We start from the raw sequence: 12,327 nt of genomic DNA, 5'->3' as shown, positions 1-12,327 counted from the left end.
AAAGCACACCGTTCCAATTTCTGTTTAACTCAGTTGCAAGCTCAGTACTGACAAAGTTAAAACTGTACCAGTAATACGTACTGTAGTCCAGTGAAGGGTTCAACAAAATAATTCCATTGATGTGTTCAAAGTCTCACACCTTCAAACATAAGGTAATCCTCAGGTAGAAGTCAGAAATTCAAAGCAACAAAATACTAACTGTAAACGTTTCCCATAAAAGCATTGAAGCTAAGTGCATGAACCTGTCCAACTTACAACACAATGGGTGTTCAAGTTCCAGGATAGAGGGGTGTCCAAGATATAGGGTATTGTGGCAATGTAAAATTATAGGATATTTGCTGGTTCCAATTAAAAGTGTCCAATATAGAGGGGTGTCCAGGATATAGGGGTGTCCAACTAGAGAGGTTTTACTGTATAAGGTTTAAATGTTGTGTTTTCTTTGGATATACTAACCAACATTTTTTTTTATTTAAGAACTGAATTTTGGAAATGACAATTAGGTGAACATTTTTCTTTTGTACTTTCTAAAAGAATTATTTCTATTCTAAACTATATTTCTCTCCACTGCATTCTTTAGTGAATATAGATACAACAAGGTGTTTGCGTTTTATCTGGTGCACATTTAGGAAATAGAACATACAGAGAAAGTATTGAACTTTGGATTATTGTTGGAAAGACAAAAATCGGTACTTGCAGTCATCATTTTGATGTTTTAACTACAGTTGGTTGTGTTTATTGACTGCAAGATTGACTTGTATTTTAAGATGAAACTCTTGTAAGGTAAATTACTTACAAAACTAGGCATACTATGTCAAGTATTTTGAGATTAAGTATAGAGGGACATAAAACAGTATGAATTTGAAGTATGTTATGATAAGCACAAAATTGTTAAATTTCATAGTTACAAGGTAGAATTCTCTCCAATCAGGCAGTTTGTTTAAGTGCCTTTTTTAAGAATATGAATGCTAAAGTTCAAACTTGAGACTCTGGAAATCTTGCAGTGCTTTATTTAAAATTATCTGACTTCCGCATTATTAGTCTCCTGCTCTGAATCAACCATTTCTGTTATCCATTGTTACCTGCGAGGAGATAAGACAACATATAATATATATTTTCAGCACCACGCCTTGTGATTGGTGCAGTGTACAAACATCTTGGTGAAATGATGAAGCTTCTTTGGGGCAAAGACCTGAAGATGAACACAATTCATGTGACTGACCTGTGCCGTGCTATATGGCACTTGGCAATACGAGATGATACTTTGTCTCAGATTTATAATGTAGTAGACAAAGGTGACACTACTCAAGGAATGATTAGCAATCTGGTGTCTGAGATATTCAACATTAACCATGATTATTGGGGCTCAGTGAGCTTGTCATTGTGTAAGGTTAGTATTTACTTCAGATTTATAACACTATATTTCAATTTCCATTTCTCCTAACCTGTACATTTGTAAGGATGTATGAGAACTGATTAATTTGAAGATTTTAGGTTTTCACAGTGGTGGGAATGCTGTGGATTTTTGCAGCTTGTAGACTCGGTATATACCATTGTTTCAGAGAAACTGTCTCCATCTTCAGCCCTGAAGGTGGAAAGATTATATTTCTTAAAGACATTGGCACCTACCAACAAATCTACATTGTGCCAAAACCAAGAAGAACAGCAGTTAATGTATTTAAAGACTTCTCATCTACGCTAGTTATTCGTGATTTTTAACATTAAACCAATCAAACTGGTCCGCAGTGGCCGCTCGGTCTGAGGCGTGGGTCTTGTGCTGCTTGGTCGCAGGGACCGTGGGTTCGAATCCCACTCAAGCCATGGATGTTTGTCCGCGTTTTTCTGTGTTGTGCTGTCCTGTAAATAGGTAGAGGCCTTGCGACGGGCCGATCCCTCGTCCAAGTAGTCCTACTGATGTCAATAGATCAAGCCAACTGAAAAACTTTGGGGACCAGTAAAGGGTACCAGAAAATGTACAGACATTGTTAAACCGGAAAAAGAAGAACCAATCGAACTGGAGCCTAAAAATAAAATGATTTAACTTAAGTTTTTATTGTGACATTTCATTTACTCCAGATGTAATGCTTATATTTTTATTACTTATTAAGGCTTTTCCTCAGTAAGGTTACATCTAATGTAATGATTTATACCACTATAACCAATTTGCCAGAGCAGGGTGTACCATGTGCCAATGAAGTTGTTGGTAAGTCAGAGAGTCTTTATATTATGCATATAACTCCTTTTACTAACCAGTGGTGTGAGTCAAATAAACCATTACAATGAAATTGGGGAACAAAGTAATGAATCAACGCTTAAGAAAATTATGTGGGAATGTAATAAAATTATTATTTTTTTCTTAAGTTTTAACTATTGAGTGGGTACTGTCATGTCCAGGGTTAACTTATAGTCATAAGTACAGTAATTAATACTTTGGTAGATGAAGTTGTTCATTAACCTTTACATATTTTAAATAAAAATAAGTTGCAGATGGTGTAGGTCCCATGGCAATTGTAGCAGAACTGATGAGGGAGCGGGGGCATGACAGTTTCTCATGTTTATTACTTTTAGCAGGGTTTAATTATTCTTTCCTTGTTTGTAGCTAGACATGGCTAGCTTAGTAGATGAAGTGAATGACAAACACCTTGGACCTTGGGCTGAGGCTTGTAATCAAAGTGGAGTGGAGAATACACCATTAACCCCGTATATTGACCAAGAGCTGCTATATAATAAACATCTGTACCTGGATCCTAGTAAACTTGAGAGTACTGGATTTTCATGGCTCATTCCTCAGATTACCAGAAACAAATTGCAGGAGGTGAGTTTTGGAGTATTAGTGAAATTTCATACATGTGTTTTTTTTTAGTTTAAAGTTTCATGTATTGTATGGTAGACTGCCATTGGTGTTGGGTTATAGTTATGACCATTTTTGAGCAAGGTGCAGGGTGCCTGTAAAATTAGCCCACATGTATCTCTCTTGATATTTTTATATAATTAATAATGTTTGTTATTAATTAAGAATTTAATCTAAAGTAGCAGTTGCACTAGAATAACCATATTATATAATAAATGTTGTGCTGATGTGATCAGACAAGACTGAACTTTGAACATACAGTAAAATGTAAAAATGTAAATTTAAAACTCAGTTTGACTGCACGCGTGTTCTGACTTGATCTTTGAACACCTACTTTAATTGAGCAGCATATCTGTTGGAAAATTGTGACAGCTCATTAAAACTTACTGGATAAAGTCTATGAATCCAATAATAGTAATATGAAATTTAGTTTGTTGATAGGCTATAATGCTTCCAGAGAACTATTGTGAAGTTGTTGTAATTATCATCATGATCATAATTATTATATTTTATTTTCATGTTGTTATTTAATGGTGCTTTCAGTAACTCTTATCATACATTATCAAATGATTGGATGAGTGGTGAATGATGAATTGGAAAGGATGTTGAAAGAAGTGGTCATGGCCTAATTTAATATAGTAATCTTGATTTTGCCTGGAGGGACTAAGAACACCTTGAAAGATTTCAGACAGGATAACTGGACCCCAGGTTGAGATTTGAAACTGAGATTTATAAAATTCAAAGTAGGAGTGCTAAACAGTTGACCACAATATTAAATTTTATTTTTTACAAATGTGGCAATAATGTGAAACTTTCAGGTTGTATCTTAAAACTTTAAGATATTTGTAATTCAGATTTATGCAAAAGGTGGGTTGTAAGGTGTGCATTAGTTAATTTTTAATTATTCTTAGTCTGTCCATACGGATGGAAGTATTTAAATGATTTTTGGCAAAATACCAAATGTTTGCTGTGTTAGGATTTTCTGAATACCATTTAATTTGTCTGAAATTGTATAAGATGTGTTGTTGCTTCTGGATGAGTGTTATCTTCTACTTCTAAAGTTTTTGAACTATTTGATATAAAATATAGACAGTTGATGAAGAATGATAAAGTGACATATTTGTCAGCAAGGATTTTCTGAATACTGTTAAATGTGTTTAATTTTTCTAGTGTCTCGAAAAGTTATTGAACTAAATTTATGGTAATTTAAAAATAAAGTTTCTTACTTCTGCTATTACTTTTATCAATCAAGTTCTCATAAAAATAAGTGAGAAGTATAAAACAAAGTATTTTTTTAGGTGAATGTCTTAAATTAAAATGTACTTCTACTTTCATAAATGCATAGCAAAGAAATTTCTTTTCTGTATGTCTACATGTCTGCATGTATGAATTGAATTTTGCAACCAATTTTGTGGGGTTTTAGTACTGTTAATACTATAAATTGTTTCAGATCATTGATGACTATGCAGAAATGAACCTGTTTCCACGGTCACTGATTTTGTGATGACATCATCCAAGGCAAAGTCCTGTGAACAGAACTCAACTGTTGGCCTACTATAGTACTTTATAATACCAGCCTGTGATCAAGTTGAATTTAAGTGATTGCATTTAATTCATAGTGTTACCAAATAATACCGCAGTCTTTTATTACTGATGAATGAAGATGACTAAAAACATTAAAATGTTCTGATTATGGAGACTGGGCTATAAGCTTTGTTATATTCATGGTACAGAGCAAGAAAAGTGATGCATAATCCAGTCAGTCTTTTAAATGTAGAAAAATGTAACAGAACTGAAACAATGTTTCCTTTATCATAATATAGTCAAGTCAGTCAGGAGTGCCCAACATACGGACTGTGGGCTAGATGTGACTCAGAGAAAAAATCTGACACATTAGTTTTAGGAGTTGGCCTTATTAAAAATATCCATTTATCTCTCTTACCTGAAGGTGAACACGCTGTTTCCCCATAAAAAGAAGTGGAACTTATTGTCACTTTGGCACAGAATGTATGTAGAAAGGATCGCCGCATCACAATCAAACATTTGCTTGCACGTTTTCTGACGGGAAGAAAATTCACGATGCACTATTAATAAATGGTCAGAAAGAGGTGTGTTATATGATGCAGCGTTTAGGACTAATATTAAATCACGGACATGTGTCTTCCTTCTGGATAAGTTTAAAATAAACTTTAAGCATCACATTATGGAATGAAATAATGAATGTGCATGGGGAAGTGGAGGTGATGCTGCATACATTCTTGATCTCAGCACTAGGTGTATCTGACTAGTCAGCTTTATGCTTTGGCTGCTTTGTCTCTGGGGAAAGAGGCCTTGGTACCCATTGAATAGGTGGTTGGGAGTAGGTCCAGTGCTATTCTGGACATGGTAATGAAGAGAAAAATTCCTGCCTTTTAAAAACTGAAGCAGAATTTGAACTAAGCAGTTGTGATGTACACAACAACAGCATTATGAACTTTGGACATTTCTCAGAGTTTCTCAGGAGTCTAGATCTTAAAACAGAGATTGCAGAAATATTTTTAATGATTTTACTGTTACAGCAAATTGTTTGCTTTGAAGTATGCATGTCCTACATCATACATAAAAATTGTATTTCAATTATTAAATTTAAAGTGAAATTTAGTTTCCAATATTACATTTAGCTCTCAGAGGTTGGCTTGGACTCTTTTAAGTTGTGAATTTTACTATAAGTGATTACAAAACACAGAATTTGTGCTTTGCTCCACTAAGTGGCAGTGATGTTACATATATATCATTGCTTCAAGTCTTCTGTCATTGTTTCTGCAAAAGCTTAATCTAGAGAGTAAATAATTCATTTAGCAGAAACATCGTTTGGCCTGCAGTAAAATTAGTTGGGCATTTCTGGTATAGTCAGTCCTTTTCTGGAATTATTTCCTGTATTTCATATAGGAAATAATTTTTTGATTAACTGGATTTTAGGTATGTAACAACAAAATCACTGTTACATTTTCTGTACTTTATACTGCCAAGTAAAAATCCAATGGCTACCACCCTCTTCAGCTTTGTAATGATAAAAAGAGAATAGCAGGTTGCAACTTTGGAATGTTGTGTGTTTGTTTGACTTACTTCATTATTACATGTGAATTTTGGAAACCTTCAGTATTATGAATTTTGCTCCAGATTGAGTGTTGGCTAGTAAATTTTGTAATATATGCAGGAAGAAAATAGATTTTCTTTGTTAGTAGTCCTATTTTTGGCCTTAGTAGTTATCTTTTTATGTAATTATTTCCAGTACAGCTGCCATAACCTTTATGAAACAAATTATCACACATTTTTTTACTGTTGTAAGAAATTTGAGCATCATACCTTACTGATTTCATTATTCACCTATTTTAAAGTTTTAACTATTAATATATGTATGTACACACACATGTGAACTAGAATAAGCAAAAAGATATAAAACCAATGAAGACAAATGTCTTTGTACTTGCTACCATAAGAATCATGAAATCTCACATGAAATTCATTTGTTCTGGCAAAGTGTTCGGAATTTATTCAGAACCTTCATGGAGTAGAACATGCTGCTATGTATATTTTTAAGTGCAAATAGAAATAATTTTCACATGTTTGTTTTGACATAATTGCAAATAAGTCCATCATTAGAGTTATATGTCAATACTCTTGATTGCACTTTTGTATTGAAGGTGCAGAAGACTAGAAATAATGTGTAGCAAGTGGTAGCCATTGGATACAATTTACATGGTGCTTCTGAATAGTAATTATAACTTAACTCTCTGTTGACCTCTGTGTCATGCAATGGAACTATAGATAGAGATGAGAGTGTGGCCTATGCTTCATAAGTGTAGGTCTACTTGTCTGAAGTTAAATTTATAGTTAAGTCAGTAACTGTAATTCATGGATTAAATTGTTAATTTAATTTGTAGGTTAAATCAGTAATAAGTTGAAGATGGCTGCCTTCTGGGTTGTTTCACTGTATAGTATTCTAAGTATTGATTTATGATGGAGGCAGTAGACTCTTCTGAAATGTGAGCTAGTAGCTGTGAGACTAATGGTACAACATCCCAGAAGACAGCCATTTTTATACTTGGCACTATGAGAACCTAATAATTTTATTGGTTGGCCAGGAAAGTATTTAACTCTCTAGTCCATTTATACTAGGGACACAGATAATACTTTATTGTAAATGTTAATTTTAGGTAATAGAACAGAGGTCATATGTAGAACATGAGAAATAGAACTGTATTTCTTTATTTAAGGAAATCATAATTTTATGGTTTAAACTTTTGTTGAAAGTTGCAAACATTTTATGGTTAAAGACTTTTTATGGTTTTCCTCAATGCTCCCTTCGTGTGGATGCAGACATACTGACTATATTATGACTCCCCCACCATTTTCCTCTGATAACACTGTCATACCAACTACTTTCATATGACAGTATCCAATGTCAAAAATGGTTAGAACATGTTCTGGTAAAGTTACAAAAACAATAATACAATCTAAGAAATTTTCATAAGAAAAGGCGAGAGTGTTGAACCAGTTGATTTTTATATTGGCTGTTCACTTTAACTTAGAAATGTCAGATTGTCCTTTTTCTGGATGAGTTTTTTTAAGATTCTTACATTTGTTACTCAGGAATCTTTTCTCTTGTTTGCTTTTTATACCATGTGCAAGTTTTTGGACATAAAGAGGTTAGTATCATAAAAAGTGGATTTTAGTAGAGCATGGAAAAATTTCTTCTATTTTTGACGTGAGAGATGCAACTGTTCCATCAGCGATAACATTTCATGTACAAAAAGAATATACTCGATATTTCTAACAGACTGGCTGCTCAAGGATGTACATTGTGGGAGTAATTGAATATTCACTGTCGATTCTGTGAAAATTACAAACGAAACTTCCTATTTAGGGTTCTGAAGGAATTCTGTTCCTTGTTCATTACTGCATTACCAAACTGCTTAGATGTCTTGGTCTGTTTATCATCAGATTCTGTGAGGGACATCAGTATGATGCACAGGAGTGCCCTTTATTTTTGTGAAACTTGGTATGCCATTGGAGACAATTTCTCTTGACACTTCTTAATTTCCCATCATCAGCTTGATGACCAAGAAAATTCAAAGTCAAACGGTAGTAGTGCTAATCACTGTTAGATTTTGTAAAAATATGTAACTTTAAGAGTAACATTATTAGAAATGGTCATCTTCGTTAGCAAGAAGCAGATTTTTTCATGATTCTTTCGTTCTTTTAGAATATTGTTGAACATCATAGTTCAGCTTGTTAAATCCTGTATGTATTTTATCACAGATTGTGTATTCTCAGTGTGACCGTTGTTTCAGCCCCATTTAATTAGAAATGGCGTAAACTGTGTAACTGCAGTACAGTTACATTGTTTGATATACAGCTGACAATACTCCCAATGTAAGATTGAACCAAATATAAATTAAAAATACTAATTTCAATAACTACATTGCATTGAGCAGAAAGGGATGTCATTTTTGCAAGTCAATCGAAATAGAATCTGTATTATTATAGTGACTTTCATACATTATATTACTTATTTTAATAATTATTAATACTAAGATGTAGTTAGAATTGTTGATATTTGATGAAATCATCCTAATGCATACTGCTACTGTTATGAATAATTAAGATAGTTATAAATTGTACTAGATGGGATACTGGATGACCAGTCAGAACCACTGATGTGTTCCCCCCCAAATTACAAGAGCTGATCAGAAAGAATTTGTGGCCTGTTATGTGTGGGGCACAGGTTACTTCTGATGTCAGAATTTATCTACCCGTCTAGCAAATGTATTTTCTTATGAGGGTGATTGCCATCCACATGCCTCGTGTGCTTGTTCAGCCTCTTTTTTTCATTGTAATGTCTCCAGACAAAATAATCTCCATCATCATGTAGAACAGGGGTTGTAAACATTCATCATTACCACAGGCTGCATTGGTTATTCATATCTTTGTTGAGGATTGCAGGAAATTTTTTTTAATGTGGAATGTAAGTGAAACTATATTTCTTTAACAAAAAGAGTAGAGCTGGTATTCACTTAAAAACAGATGGGTATGTTTCTCCATACAACTGAGTTTATTGTGAAGATGTTTTTTAGGTTTCAAACAATTTTGATTTCAAGTCATGGTTAATTTTATAAAATTTCAGTTATTAATACCACTGTAATTTTCATGTTTTGTTAAATTTTGATATAGTTTGAACAATGGAACAATGTACTTTTGCATAGTAATGTGATTTTAAAATTAGAAGCATACATCTGCAAAATTTGTATTTGTTTCAAAAAGTATTTTTATGATTGTTTCCTTCTGTATTTATATCAATGTTCTCCTTGGTAACCAAAAATTTTTACCAATTGCCAAATTGTGTCATAGGCTGTATAAAAAGGCTGTGAGGGCTGCAAGTTGCCAACCCCTGATGATGAATGTCATGTTAGAAGTACTTAGCTATCATCATGTTAGTGGGCATTGTCCACGACCTCTGGGGATGAATATAGAAGTGCTTAGGAGATTATTTTGCATTATTGCATGAGGTGTTAGTGGCTGAATAGCATGAAGGGTATGCAATTACAGGCATTTCTCACAGAGGTTGTCTTTCCATATTTGAGTTAAGAAATTTTCAAATGGTTGATTTTTATGTTGAAATATTTTTTTTAAAAAAAGTACCTGACTTAACAAATTTTGGTTTTTCACTGTGCTGTAGGTTTCAGGGATATTTTATTTTTATTTACATGCCATGTTTTGTTTAACATAATTACTCATGTAAAACCTGTGTTAATTTTTTGTCATGCAAATGATGACATTTCAGAATGGAAAGATATCAGGTCTGAAGTTGTTTGAGTAATGAGCACCTTCAACGCATCTCTGTCGGTATGAAGCAGACATGCTTTTTGTAGTCACAATAGTGAATAAAAATAAGCATGAAGATGCTTTGTTCTGTTTCAGATATTGGAGAAAAATGATTATGTAATAACTTTTTATTTTAGAATTTACATTTGGGCTTTGGGTTTTGTTTTTCCTCTATCTTACATCTGTATTTCCAGTGCAGTGATATTCCATTGTTTTGAATTATCACATGGTACTTAATGGTAAATAAAAAGGCTGTTCGTGATCCGTATGGGATATTTTATAACATGTTTCTTGTCATTCATTTTGAAATGACATGTATATTATTAGATTTTATATAATGATGCATCTGGTATTATAAGAATGTGTCTTTTGTGGCATAATTTGAACATTCCTGGTAGAGGTAGTATTACTTACAATTGTTGTTTCTTGGCTGGCAGTGAAGCTTTGGGAACTGACTCAGATTATGAACTGTTTAAAAAACAGCATAATTTTAATTGAATTTGTTGGCTTAAAAGAATTGTACAGTGAGCTGTGTATGTAATGCTGGAAATAATTTTTGATCATTGGTCAAAATTGTTATTCAGAATTTTCTACCTTTTCATTTACTTTATAATATAATGTTTTATGCACATTTTGCCACTTGTTTTGGGATTAGTATGTGAATACAGTGAAAGTAGTCAGTGATCACAGCTGGTCATTAAAAGGTAGTTATTGAATGGGGAGCAAAGGCATTCGTTTGTGTTGTTTTATTTTACTTTTGTTCTACTCTTGAAACTCTAGTAGCAGATTTGTGTGCAACGAAGTGTGAGAGTTGACCGTGATAATAACGGCAGATTTAAGCTTGATGTTTCTTTCATGTACTTGGGTTATCTGATATTATAAAGAAATCTTTCATTCCTAAGATTCTCAGTGAGGTTTTCCACCATTGCAGTTAATTCAGCGTTGAATAAAATATACCAACACATAGTCTACCATGCAGATCATGTGTATATATTTTAAGCAGGAGCAGGAAACTGTCTTGATTACAAAATGATGCTGACCAACACAGGTCTGCACGCGTGATGCCCTGCATTGCTTTATAATGTGCTGTTAATATTTAAAATACTAGACATGAAAATTTACCCAGCTCTTTTCTGCATTCCAACTTTTGTGTGTTTCAACATGTTCTCTGGCTTTGTTATATTCCTAGTAGAGACGCTGTGTTTTTCAGATATGTTATGTATGATATCTTTGCTTAGTCCAGTTAGTCAGTTCTTAGATAACTTATTCCCTTAACATTGTTGGAACATTATTAATATTTTGTGATACAGATGCTGATAAAACACGCTGGTTGATTGCTGGTTGCTTATGGTTGGCTGATTTATGGTGGCCTGGTATTTATGTTTTCCCGTGGTTTAGAAATAATGCTAGAGAAAACATTGCTAGTTGTTGAGTAGTGGTCATTAAGTTCTTTGCATGGAGAAAGTATGAAGACAGTATCATTGCCTTTTATCCAGAAATTCAGTTGTAAAGGCTTGTTTTATGTTGTGATATATTTTTTTTCATGAAAAGTTGTCTGTCATGAATTGTTTGTATTTCTTGTTGGACTTGTACAGTGGATTCATCAGGAAGATCCCAAGCACTGATTTTAGAAATTTGTAGTATGTTTTGAGCTGTGCAGAAACATGGAGGCTGAATATCAGTGTATTTTAATTTATCTTTCAGTACTGATGTAGACATTCCTCTCCAGAAGTTTTGTATACTTACCTTAATTACTTAACAAATTGGAGCACACATTTTCGCTATTATTTTGATATGTGGAAATCTGTAGGCTGTAGTATCAGTTTTTAATGTTCAATAAGTTTTGTGATGATTGATGTACTGTGTGGAAAATATTAGGACTTTTAATTATGTTTTCTAGTCTTATGAAGCTCATAGATTTTCTGCTTTCATTCGCTGTATGTTGCACATAGTTGCATGTAGTATATAAAAATACTCAGCGTGTATATTTTTGCCATATTTGAAATTAAACCATCAAGGAAATGAAAGCTCTGTAGAGTAGATTAACTGCAGTGTTTGAATATGTCGACATACTTTAAATAGCCAAATAATTGCCAAATATCTGGTGGAAATAGTCATAAGTTTAAGTGTTGTCGTCATTGTGTTTGTTCCAAAACTCACATTACACAAGCATGCGAAGAATGCACTTTCTTCATTCCAAATAGTAGTAGGTGCTTATTTGATATTATGTGTTAGAAAATTGACTTCATGGAGCACAGGGTATGTATGACATTGGTCTGTATTTATGTATGGCACAGTACATTGTCAAGTACTATCAAGTATCCATTTGTTGGTATATGAAGAAGAAAAGAAAACAAACAATTTTTCTGATGAATTATGGGATAAAATTTAAATGCGTTCAGGCTAACAGCTGTAGTGTCAGTAAGGGCTTCTGTTTGTTTCCACTGTACATGTAATGTAATTTAAATGCTGTTCTGTGTACCAGTATTAAATGTTTATAGTTTTGGGTAACTCTGAAAATCTTGTCATAGGTTTTATTGCTTTAAGTTATGTTCAATATTATTGTGTTTTGCAAACTATGGAGATTAAAATAGTGTCCTTTGTGTTCGTGTTAA

General features: G+C 33.3%; 1 protein-coding gene across 1 annotated transcript in view; it reads left to right on the top strand.

Moving 5' to 3' along the window:
• LOC110829943 (uncharacterized) overlaps positions 1-12,327 on the top strand; it is an 18,139-nt gene extending 5,812 nt beyond the window's left edge. Inside the window, exons 5-7 of the mRNA XM_022064194.2 lie at positions 1,119-1,387; positions 2,597-2,812; positions 4,299-12,327. Of these exons, the coding sequence (XP_021919886.2) occupies positions 1,119-1,387; positions 2,597-2,812; positions 4,299-4,352 (539 nt within the window). The 3' untranslated portion in view covers positions 4,353-12,327. The remainder of the gene's footprint in view (positions 1-1,118; positions 1,388-2,596; positions 2,813-4,298) is intronic.

Source organism: Zootermopsis nevadensis, unplaced genomic scaffold, assembly GCF_977971745.1.
Source record: "Zootermopsis nevadensis isolate Lab colony 2312 unplaced genomic scaffold, Znev_1.0 Znev_ptg000001l, whole genome shotgun sequence".
In the NCBI taxonomy this organism is placed as follows: domain Eukaryota; kingdom Metazoa; phylum Arthropoda; class Insecta; order Blattodea; family Termopsidae; genus Zootermopsis; species Zootermopsis nevadensis.
This window is presented reverse-complemented; position numbering and strand designations above follow the sequence as displayed.